The sequence below is a fragment of the Salvelinus namaycush genome, unplaced genomic scaffold (genome assembly GCF_016432855.1).
Source record: "Salvelinus namaycush isolate Seneca unplaced genomic scaffold, SaNama_1.0 Scaffold4, whole genome shotgun sequence".
Classification (NCBI taxonomy): Eukaryota; Metazoa; Chordata; class Actinopteri; order Salmoniformes; family Salmonidae; genus Salvelinus; species Salvelinus namaycush.
The window spans coordinates 903,657-916,181 of NW_024061007.1; the positions used below are offsets into that span (position 1 = coordinate 903,657).

Below are 12,525 nucleotides of genomic sequence, written 5' to 3' on the forward strand. Positions count from 1 at the left end.
ATATTAACCATATACCACACCTCCTCAGTCCTTATCCGTGGTGCTATATATTAACCATATACCACACCTCCTCAGTCCTTATCCATGGTGCTGTATATTAACCATATACCACACCTCCTCAGTCCTTATCCGTGGTACTGTATATTAACCATATACCACACCTCCTCAGTCCTTATCCGTGGTACTGTATATTAACCATATACCACACCTCCTCAGCCCTTATTGATTAATTACAACACATAGGTGTATTATAAGGCATTATAAAGGTAATTAAAATAATGATACAGACGTACTTCATAGAAACTGTTACCCTTCAGATATTCTAACTCACATTTTAAGATTCATTATGTCATTTGTTCCATGTTAAGGGGTCTAACCTTGGAACAAAACTATTTGTCTCCCTCTTGCTGTTGCATGCAGTTCCTCTCTCTCTTCCTCCATTCCTCTAACCCCTCCCTACTTCTAACTCCACCCCTCTGGCAGAAAAAGGAAGTCTCTCCCCTTCCACAAACTCTCTTCTGAGGAAACGAAACTGATCTTATTCTCTGTGTCGTCTGTCTGTGTGAGAGTGAACAACCGTCAAAATGGCTCAGCAGGGAGTTCTGCTGGACCAGGACCAGTTCTGTTGTTCTGTCTGTCTGGATCTACTGAAGGAGCCGGTCACTATTGCCTGTGGACACAGTTACTGTAGGAGCTGTATTGAGGGCAGCTGGGATCAGGATGTTCTGAAAGGGGTCTATAGCTGTCCTCAGTGCAGAGAGACCTTCACTCCAAGGCCTAATTTGAGGAAAAATAACATGTTGGCTGAGCTGGTGGAGAAACTGAAGAAGACAGGACTCCAGGCTGCTCCCCCTCCTGCTCTGTGCTATGCTGGACCTGGAGATGTGGCGTGTGATTTCTGCACTGGGACCAGCAAGCAGAAAGCCCTCATGTCCTGTCTGGCGTGTCTGGCCTCTTACTGTGAGACTCACCTCCAACCTCACTATGAATTTCCTGGTTTCAAGAAGCACAAGCTGGTCAAAGCCACCGCACAACTACAGGAGAAGATCTGCTCACATCATGACAAACTGCTGGAGGTTTACTGCCGTACCGATCAGCAGTGTATCTGTTATCTGTGTACAATGGATGAACATAAAGGCCATGATACAGTGTCAGCTGCAGCAGAGAGGACTGAGAAACAGGTAAGACCAGAACAACTTGTTGGTGACTGTCTGATAAACAAAGAATTAAAGATACAGTAGGAACTAAATCTGTTTGAATATGAAAGAATTCAAATGAAATGGATCCACAAATATGAACACAAACCTTGAGTATATAGATATGTTAACTCAGATTCTCCAAATGTATCACCATTTTCTAAAGTCAAACACTATTATCATTCTGAATGGCATTTTATGAGTCCAAAGTTCAGTCTCAACCCCTTGATACATGTAGGCCCACCATAAAAACTATAATCATTCACATAGCAACATACTATCATAATGTAAAGGGACTTCCTCAGGATTGTAGACCTTCCTCTCTATGGGTCCTATGTCACATTACTATACTATTGATCTACTGGACTAATAAAGCTTGATAGCTCATTGAAGAGTGATTCTCCACAGAGGCAGCTGGGGATGAGTCAGCAGAAGGTCCAGCAGAGATTCCAGGAGAGAGAGAAGGAGCTGAAGGAGCTCCAACAGGCTGTGGAGTCTTTCAAGGTGAGTATTGTTGACCAGAGGAGAAACACCATTTCACTTCTCTCCTCCAACCAGAGAGAGGGAGAGGGGTCCTTATCCAATCCCACTGACCCCACTGTTGGGAACAGGTTGTCACTGCTGAGGCAGTGAAGAAAGTAGAGGATGATGGGGGTGAAGGATCCTGAGAGGGATCTGCCCTAAATCACAGACAACAGATGTTGTGGTGGCAGCTGCAGAGAAGTATTTGGTCATACGAGATTTGACTTCAGCAGAGTTCCAGGGTGTGTTGAGTGGTGGTGTCCCGTCCTCCCAGGTCGTTGGCATGGTGCAGGAGCAGATAGGGTCAAAGTAGTGGAATGGGGTAGTGGGTTTTTAATGAGTGTAGGGTTAGTTGGCATGGTGCAGGAGCAGATAGGGTCAAAGTAGTGGAATGGGGTAGTGGGTTTTTAATGAGTGTAGGGTTAGTTGGCATGGTGCAGGATCAGATAGGGTCAAAGTAGTGGAATGGGGTAGTGGGTTTTTAATGAGTGTAGGGTTAGTTGGAAGGGTGTTACTTAGTATTATCATAATTTCCCCTTTCCCATTTTGTATCACAAAGTAAAATAGATTTATATTATAGTCCAGTTGGGGGCGGTAATGTAACATATTGGATGCCAACCGCCGTTAAACTCCAAAGAAGAAGAAACTTTATATTATGTCTATGTACAGTGTTGTAACGATGTCTCTCTCTCTCTCTTTCCATCACTTTCGTGGTAGATGGTTGTGGGGGTCTCTGGTTATGAATGGGATGCTGACAGACAATCGTTGATGGATATTTATAGAGCTCTGATCAGGACAACAATTGATTACAGGTGTATGGTTTATGGAACAGCAGCAAAGACTTGTCTTCAGAAGCTGGACAGAATCCAGTATATAGCTTTAAGGATATGTATTGGTGCATTTAAATCAACATCTGTATGTGTCTTACTAGTGGAGACAGGTGAGATGCCTTTGGATATACGACGTAATAAATTGTCATTAGCTTATTGTTGTAGGTATTAATGTTTTTATGGAGAATTGAGAGAATGGGTGCAGTAGTGAAATTCTGCTGGGTCCCAGCACATTCAGGTGTGGAAGGAAATTAAATTGCAGACCAGTTATCTAAAAGAGCTTTGAAACAAGATATAATTGATATTAATGTTCCACTGGGTAGAGGTGAGGCCAAATGTAAGATCAGAGCCATTTTGATAGATGTGTGGCAGAAGAGATGGGACTCTGAGGACAAGGGACATTTATATTTCCTCTAAAGGTCGGTGGACCAAGATTCAAAGGTCAGATTAGGAAGGAAGAGGTGGTGTTTACTCGATTGTGTTTAGGACATTGTACATTGAACTGGTCCTTACATCTTGGCAGCATGTGAATGGTTTGTGTCTGGGGGGTATGGTCAATGAAACGGTGGAGCATGTGTTGTTATATTGTTGTAAGGATGTTGAAGAGAGGCAAAGATTGAAGTGTAGGGTCATTGAGGTTGGACGGGGTTGGGGGGGTTTGAAAGGGATTTGAGGGATGGGGGAGGGTCTATTTGAAGTTACTAGGACTCTTTTTTATTTTCTCTGAAGTACTGAGTTAGGTAGGAGGATTTAGAAGTGGTGTAAACCATGATTGGACACACTCCAGCACAGTAGGTGGCGCCATGCACCTTTAACGGTGGTTTGGGGACCGCCATTATATCATAGAAGAAAAAGTTGGTCTGTGAGGGTTTTGTGGTTGTGGTTGTGGTTTTGTGGTTTATTTTGGTTTTCAAGTATTTTCAGAATTTATTAAAGCCAAAGCTAAAGCTACCCAAAACAATTCAATATATCAGTCAATATATTTTCTCTGTGATTTGTTGTTTTCCTGTCAACCGTTCCATCGCATCTTAACCGTGTTACCGGGCGGGCACTAGGACCCGGGGGAGGCTGCTGCTGCAGAGGCTGCTGCACCGGTAGTGACGTCAGTCCTACTTGTAGCTCATTGTGGTCAACGTCAGCTGTGGCTCGAGACTGCTAGCTAACGGTTAACGGAGAGGAAAAGTCTCTGACAGGACACATTCATGTAGATAGGCTATGATGGCAATTTGTGGTAAGTTACAATAGAGAGAGAGATTTTTCACTACTTTAGACTTTGGTCATAATCAAAGCTTTGTTAACCAATACGTTTTTATGTGAGGCTGCCTGTTACAGTGTAACAGACGTTGTGAGCTAGCTAACGGTAACGTTAACGGTGTCTTTTAAATTCGACATAAGTTATGTGGCGATGATATCTAGTTAACGTTGTATTTAATGTAGTTTTACTATCTGCAAAACAGTTATTTTTGTGCCTTTTGTTGGAAGGGAACAGAGTTTTTAATGTCTTTATTTGGATAGAATTGAAGTCATATTAGCATAAACTATGAGACAGGTGTAATTTTAGCCAACCTTGACCAAAAATAACCTTATTTTGATAGATTTTACACCTGTTGTTACTCTCTTAAAACACATGATGAAAATATGTTTTGAGGGCTTTAAAACCTCTTTGGGCAAGGCGTGCTGCTAGCGACCCACCTCGACAACCCGGTGGAATTGCAGAGCGCCAATTTCAAATTACACAAATAGTCATAATAAACATTCATGAAAATACAAGTGTTATACATCGGTTAAAATATCAACTTCTTGTTAATCCAGCCACTTTGTCAGATTTCAAAAAGTCTTTACGGCGAAAGCATACCATGAGATTATCTGAGGACGGCACCCCGCTTACAAGAGCATACAAACATTTTACAACCAAGCAGAGGCATTACGAAAGTCAGAAATAGCGATAAAATAAATCCCTTACCTTTGAAGATCTTCATCTGGTTGCAATCACAAGGGTCCCAGGTACAGAATAAATGGTTGTTTTGTTCGATAAATTCCCTCTTTATATCCCAAAAACTCAGTTTTGTTGGCACGTTTTGTTCAGTAATCCACTGGCTCAAAGGCAGTCTAAACATGCAGACCAATACATCATAATAGTACCAGTAAAGTTCGTCGAAACATGTCAAACGATGTTTATAATTAATCCTCAGGTTGTCAATTATCTAAATAATCTAGTTTACGTTTACATGTGAGTCATGTAGCAGACACTCTTATCCAGAGCCACTAGGGTTAAGTGACTAAATCTGCCTAAAAAATGCAATTTACAGATTTTTCACCTAGTGGGCTCTGGGATTCGAACCAGCCACCTTTCAGTTACTGCCCAACGTTCTTAACCACTAGATTACAAACCACTAAATGTTAAACACAAAGTCAAATGGTCGTAGATAAATGGTAAACTGGTTTAATAAAAGACTGCTGTTATAACTTTCAGACTGCCGTTGTTTTGGGGAAATAGGGACGTGTCTGTCTATTTCTCCAATTATCTCTAATAGATGTATTTATTTTAATGGTTTGAAGTTCTACACCATTTTAATCAGGAGAACCTATTATTTCTAATGATGTAAGTTTGAGCAGCTTAGTTCTGGTCTGTCTGTTTATTTTACTAAATATCTCACAATGTGTATATTTAGATGTTTTCATGTTAGACACCATTTTAATCAGGAGAATCTCCTCTTTCTAATGACATGAGGTTTGGCAGCGTCCTCTGATGTCATCGATCGTAGACCAGAAATAGTCAGAAGTTGCAGTTATTTCCTACTACTACTGTTATAACTTTCAGACAAATGGTAGTAGGTGCTGGTTAACTTTTACTTTCATCCCGGATCCGGGAGCACCCTCATCAGTAAAAAAGCTGACTAGCATAGCCTAGCATAGCGCCACAAGTAAATACTAGCATCTAAATATCATGAAATCACAAGTCCAAGACACCAGATGAAAGATACACATCTTGTGAATCCAGCCATCATTTCTGATTTTTAAAATGTTTTACAGGGAAGACACAATATGTATTTCTATTAGCTAACCACGATAGCAAAAGACTCAACTTTTTTTTTCTACCATTTTTTTACTGCATAGGTAGCTATCACAAATTCGACCAAATAAAGATATAAATAGTCACTAACCAAGAAACAACTTCATCAGATGACAGTCTGATAACATATTTATTGTATAGCATATGTTTTGTTCGAAAAATGTGCATATTTCAGGTATTAATCATAGTTTTACATTGCAGCCACCATCACAAAATCTCACCAAAGCAGCTAGAATAACTACAGAGACCAACGTGAATTACCTAAATACTCATCATAAAACATTTATGAAAAATACACAGCGTACAGCAAATTAAAGACAAACATCTTGTGAATCCAGCCAATATTTCAGATTTTTTAAGTGTTTTACAGCGAAAACACAATATAGCATTATTTTAGCTTACTACAATAGCCAACCACACAGCAGCATTGGTTCATGCACGTTAGCGATAGTGAATAAACCAGCAAAAGATATACATTTTTTCACTAACCTTCTCAAAACTTCATCAGATGACAGTCCTATAACATCATATTACACAATACATATATGGTTTGTTCGAAAATGTGCATATTTAGCGGCACAAATCGTGGTTATACAATGAGAATAGTGGCCAAACTGCAAACAAAATGTCGGGAGAAATCTTGGGAGAGGCACCTAATCTAATCAATAACTAATCATAAACTTGACTAAAAAATACAGGTTGGACAGCAAATGAAAGATACATTAGTTCTTAATGCAACCGCTGTGTTAGATTTTTAAAATTAACGTTACTACGACATACAGCGTGCGTTAAAGCGAGAAATTACGACAGAAATTATGAATTAACATCATAAATAGTTCTTACTACTTGATGAGCTTCCATCAGAATCTTGTACAAGTTTACAAGTTGTCATTTGTCCAGAATAATCATTGCTCGGTTGTAGAATGTCGTCTTCAACTGTGGTATTAGCAGCAAACGTTAGCCATGTGGTGCAGACGTGTCCAACTCAGCATAACGCAGAACAAAGAAAATCCCGAAAATCGCAATATCCTGATTTAAACTGATATAACTCGGTTAAAAATAACTACATTATGATGTTTTTAACACGTATATCGAATAAAATCAGAGCCGGATATATCTAGCGCCTATAACGAGAGCTTTTCAGGACGCAATCCTGAGGTCTGTCTCGCGTCATGACGAACGGTGAAAAGACTACACACCCGGTTCCACGAGCTCTTGTTCGGCCTCAGATCCACCTAGACACCCCATTCCAATTCTCACTGCTTACTGACATCTAGGGGAAGGCGTATGCAGTGCATGTAGACCCATAGATTACATGCAAATTTATAAACTGACCCTGGAACAGAGCCCCCAATTTCAGATTTTTCAGTTCCTGACAGGAAGTTTGCTGCAAAATGAGTTCTGTTTTACTCACAGTTATAATTCAAACGGTTTTAGAAACTAGAGAGTGTTTTCTATCCAATAGTAATAATAATATGCATATTGTACGAGCAAGAATTGAGTACGAGGCAGTTTAATTTGGGAACGAATTTTTACAAAGTCGAAATGGCGCCTCCCTATTGAGGAAAGGTTAAATAAAAGACTGCTGTTATAACTTTCAGACTGCCATTGTTTTGGGGAAATAGGGACGTGTCTGTCTATTTCTCCAATTATCTCTAATAGATGTATTTATTTTAATGGTTTGAAGTTCTACACCATTTTAATCAGGATAACCTATTATTTCTAATGATGTAATTTTGAGCAGCTTTGTTCTGGTCTGTCCGTTTATTTTACTAAATATCTCACAATGTGTATATTTTGATGCTTTCATGTCAGACACCATTTTAATCAGGAGAATCTCCTCTTTCTAATGACATAAGGTTGGGCAGCGTCCTCTGATGTCATCGATCGCTAGAACAGAAATAGTCAGAAGTTGCAGTTTCTTCCTACTTCCTGGTAATGCAGACATAAACACACTTGGCACCATCGAGGATGTTTACTTTCTACACCAGTTGTTATTTTCCAGTTTCGTCCTAAGAACAGGTTTTAGTGGTCAAATAAAAAGGTAGACATTTTTTGGTGCCATTTAGGGGAAATGAAATTCTAAGGATCATTCCAGTCAGAAGAGGCTCTGTGAAGGTTCGTTTCAATTCATTTGCTATGGCCTCGCTAGTGTTCCTACTCAGACAACGTTCTTTGGCCGTTTGGACTCGTTCTATTGTCCAGCCTACTAGGACTCAGGGGGCAGAGGCTGGATCTAGCTCTGCTACGGGGCAGGCTACTGGAGGGGGTACCAGGAGGGAGGAGAGTAGAGCAGGACTAAGAGGTGTTCTGTACCTGCCTGTCCAGGAGGGGGGAGAGTAGAGCAGGACCAAGAGGTCTTCTGTAACTGTCTGTTCAGGAGGGAGGAGAGTTGAGCAGGACCAAGAGGTGTTCTGTACCTGTCTGTCCAGGAGGGAGGAGAGTAGAGCAGGACCAAGAGGTGTTCTGTACCTGTCTCTCCAGGAGGGGGGAGAGTAGAGCAGGACCAAGAGGTGTTCTGTACCTGTCTGTCCAGGAGGGAGGATAGTAGAGCAGGACCAAGAGGTGTTCTGTACCTGCCTGTCCAGGAGGGAGGAGAGTAGAGCAGGACCAAGAGGTGTTCTGTACCTGCCTGTCCAGGAGGGAGGAGAGTAGAGCAGGACCAAGAGGTGTTCTGTACCTGTCTGTCCAGGAGGGAGGAGAGAAGAGCAGGACCAAGAGGTGTTCTGTACCTGTCAGTCCAGGAGGGAGGAGAGTAGAGCAGGACCAAGAAGTGTTCTGTACCTACCTGTCCAGGAGGGGGGAGAGTAGAGCAGGACCAAGAGGTGTTCTGTACCTGTCTGTCCAGGAGGGAGGAGAGTAGAGCAGGACCAAGAGGTGTTCTGTACCTGTCTGTCCAGGAGGGAGGAGAGAAGAGCAGGACCAAGAGGTGTTCTGTACCTGCCTGTCCAGGAGGGGGGAGAGTAGAGCAGGACTAAGAGGTGTTCTGTACCTGCCTGTCCAGGAGGGGGGACAAGGCCTGGTGGACCTGGAGAGCAGGGTGGCAGCGTTCTGACTCATGAGTTGCAGAGGCTACTGTACCTACTGTCTCTCTCTCTGTCTCTCTGTCTCTGTCGCTCTGTCTCTCTATGTCTCTGTCTCTCTCCCTCTCTGTCTTTGTCTCTCTCTCTCTCTCTCTCTCTCTCTCTCTCTCTCTCTCTCTCTCTCTCTCTCTCTCTCTCTCTAGCGCTCTGCACAGGCAGCAGTGGAGGACAGTGATCAGATCTTTACTGAGCTGATCCGCTCCATTGAGAGAAGGAGCTCTGAGGTGAAGGAGCTGATCAGAGCCCAAGAGAAGGCTCAAGTGAGTCAAGCTGAAGGACTCCTGGAGCAACTGAAGCAGGAGATAGCTGAGCTGAGGAAGAGAAGCACTGAGCTGGAGCAGCTCTCACACACAGAGGATCACATCCATTTCCTCCAGGTAACTAAACTGTCTTGTTACATGTGATTTGAAATTAACTTCATGTGAAACTATTCATCTACATCATTATGTTGTCCTGTCTGTCTCTCTGTCCCTCTCTCTCTCTCTGTGTCCGTCCCTCTCTCTCTGTGTCCTTCTCTCTCTCTCTGTCTCTCTCCCCCTGTCTCCCCCCCCCTCTCTCTCTCTCTCTCTCTCCAGAGTTATCAGTCTCTCTCCAGTATCAGTGTATCTTCAGACTTACCCAGCATCGTTGTCCGTCCTCTTCAGTACTTTGGAGATGTGAGTAAGACTGTGTCTGAACTGAGAGAGAAACTAGAAGACTTCCTTAAAGGAGAATGGACCAAGATCTCCACTACAGGTGTGTTGAAAACAATAAGAACATCAACTTTAGACCATTGAAAGTTCCCAACTAGTCATATACATGTGGAATATGGTCTGATGATAACATTCCCTCTCTCTGTCAATGTGTTTGTGTGTCTGTAGTGAATATAGTGGATGTTGTACTGCCTCCAGAGCCCAAGACCAGAGAACAGTTGTTACAATGTGAGTCTCTTTATTGTGAAGTAACTAACAGTCTCTTTTTACTGACACTCCTAACAATCCCTCTAGAAATATATATCAATAGTAGATCTAATCAAAGACTGGGTATCTATCTGACTGCTCATATTTCTCTGATTTGATCTCTGCTGTGCTCTAATCAAAGACAGGGTAGATACAGTATCTGACTTATCTTATTGTTCTGACTCCCCTCATTGGTCTCTGCTCTGCTCTTCTCCCAGATTCCTGTCAGCTCACACTGGACCCAAACACAGCACACACACACCTCTCTCTGTCTGAAGGGAACAGAAAGGTGACCAAAACAGGCCAAGTCCAAACATATCCTGATCATCCAGACAGATTCACCAACTACTGCCAGGTTCTGTGTAGAGAGGGTCTGTCTGGACGCTGTTACTGGGAGGTGGAGTGGACTGGTGTTGTTGTTACAGCAGTCTCATATAAAGACATCAGCAGAACAGAGACAGATGGTGCATTTGGAGACAATAACAAGTCCTGGAGTTTACAGTACTATAGTGGTGATTATTGTTTCAGACACAATAATGTTGAGACTAAAGTATCAGGCCCTCAGTCCTCCAGAGTAGGAGTGTACCTGGATCACAAGGCAGGTACTCTGTCCTTCTACAGTGTCTCTGACACAATGACCCTCCTCCACAGAGTCCAGACCACATTCACTCAGCCCCTCTATCCTGGGTTTAGGATTGGATATTTTCCACTTTTCTCTGGTTCTGCTGAGCTGGTAAACTGATTTGTTATTAATTAAAATTCAATACAATGTTTTAATCTTGTACATTTCCATGAATCATGATGTCTGGTGTTGATGTATATTGGTTGTCATTCAGAACCATTGATATGTTTTCTCAGTTGGTTCTCTGTCTCTATGTAATTCTCCTCAGTATCATTGATCAGCTTGTTGGTCCTAATTGATGTGTTCTCTGTCACCTGGAGCTGCATGGAAAATGGTCCAGGAACTAAAGGACAATTCAGGACTAGTCAGCCCACTACAAGCTGGTATCACTTACTTTCTACTAAACTATATGGACTGGTTTCCCAGACACAGATTAATCCTAGTCCTGGACTAAAAAGTATGTTCAATGTAGATGTCCAGGAAACCGGCCCTAAATGTGTCATCTTTCATCCTCCCATACTGCTCAGTCCAGCAACATTAAACCTGTCCAGCAGGTGGTGCTATTGACCAAACAATAAAACCAGCAGATATCTTGACTTGCCACTCAGTATATCAGTAATGTTCAGAATAGTACTTTAATATCATTGGAGATTGATGGTCTTTTTAATCCACTATCCAGAGTCAGGAACAGATGAAGTTAGGTCTGCTACTGTTCAGTGATTAAATATGATTTATGGTGATGGGAAATAATAAAAAACACTAAACTTCATCTAGTAATAGTTTTCCTTTGATATTTATTCCAAGGTGTGTCTTTAACTTGTAAATGTATTGTGTGGAGGTGAGCTAGTGGTGTGGCTGATAGAATAGAATGAAAAGGGAGGAGGGGAGGAAGAGGGGAGGAGTGAAGGGCTGTTCAAGAAACCAGATGAGGAAGAGGAAGATGTTCAGGGGAATTACTGTCTCTGTTCCAAATGGTTCCCTATTCCCTACGTAGTGCACTTTCGGTGCTTCTGACCAGGTCTAAAGTAGTGTTCTACGTAGGGAATAGGGTGTAGATTTATTACAATATCATGCTTTAGTGTTTGGCACAACAATATATTAGATATCCACCCCCCCACTTCCTGTCTGTCATCCCCCAGTTCTGTTAAGACTTCCTCTCATTGAACTGGGCCTCATTCTAAATGGTCACTTTGTATTGATAGTCCATACTGGGCTTTACTATGGTTCTACATACAGTACCTGTATTGATAGTCCATACTGGTCTTTACTATGGTTCTACATACAGTACCTGTATTGATAGTCCAGACTGGTCTTTACTATGGTTCTACATACAGTATCTGTATTGATAGTCCATACTGGTCTTTACTATGGTTCTACATACAGTACCTGTATTGATAGTCCATACTGGGCTTTACTATGGTTCTACATACAGTATCTGTATTGATAGTCCATACTGGTCTTTACTATGGTTCTACATACAGTACCTGTATTGATAGTCCAGACTGGTTTTTACTAAGGTTCTACATACAGTACCTGTATTGATAGGCCATACTGGGCTTTACTATGGTTCTGCATACAGTATCTGTATTGATAGTCCATACTGGTCTTAACTATGGTTCTACATACAGTATCTGTATTGATAGTCCATACTGGTCTTTACTATGGTTCTACATACAGTACATGTATTGATAGTCCATACTGGTCTTTACTATGGTTCTACATACAGTACCTGTATTGATAGTCCATACTGGGCTTTACTATGGTTCTACATACAGTACCTGTATTGATTTTTTATTATAGTTTTTATTTAACACAACATTAAACAACATTATAAACACACATGCAGTACAACATTTACATATTACATTAACAACAAAAAAATCTTGACAAAAAACAGCTGGCCTAAAAACAATTACAATCTTCTATGATATATACATCGATCAAGTGTTTAAACTCCAATGCAACTAGATCATCACATTTTAAAATGTTCAGGAGAGAATTCCAGGACCACGGAGCTGAGTAACTAAAACTATTTCTAAAACTATTTCTACTGAATCAAGTGCTCTCAGGGTAGTGGCTGAGGGCTGCATGATACACTGAATCAAGTGCTCTCAGGGTAGTGGCTGAGGCCTGCATATAGATAACATCACTAAAATCTAAAACCGCCAGTAATTTACATCATACCAGCTCCTTCCTGGCCTCCAGAGAAAAACAAGCCTTATACCGATAATAAAAACCTATTTTCAGCTTGAGCTTCCTTA

At 41.5% G+C, this 12,525-nt stretch overlaps 1 protein-coding gene across 1 annotated transcript; it reads left to right on the forward strand.

The window, feature by feature from the left end:
• Positions 1-557: 557 nt before the first annotated feature.
• On the forward strand, positions 558-11,033 carry LOC120040991 (tripartite motif-containing protein 16-like). The gene is made up of 6 exons (XM_038985957.1): positions 558-1,181; positions 1,605-1,700; positions 8,848-9,081; positions 9,280-9,439; positions 9,565-9,624; positions 9,861-11,033. The coding sequence occupies exons 1-6, from the start codon at positions 585-587 to the stop codon at positions 10,382-10,384; spliced, it is 1,671 nt and encodes a 556-aa protein (XP_038841885.1). The 5' UTR covers positions 558-584; the 3' UTR covers positions 10,385-11,033.
• Positions 11,034-12,525: the final 1,492 nt, after the last annotated feature.

What these genes read in the sequence shown, in the direction of transcription:
- LOC120040991 (XM_038985957.1), top strand. Translation starts at nt 585, where the DNA reads ATGGCTCAGCAGGGAGTTCTGCTGGACCAGGACCAGTTCTGTTGTTCT. An exon ending in AGGCTGTGGAGTCTTTCAAG is followed by an intron (nt 1,701 to 8,847) that starts GTGAGTATTGTT and finishes CTCTCTCTCTAG; the next exon opens with CGCTCTGCACAGGCAGCAGT. An exon ending in GACCAAGATCTCCACTACAG is followed by an intron (nt 9,440 to 9,564) that starts GTGTGTTGAAAA and finishes GTGTGTCTGTAG; the next exon opens with TGAATATAGTGGATGTTGTA.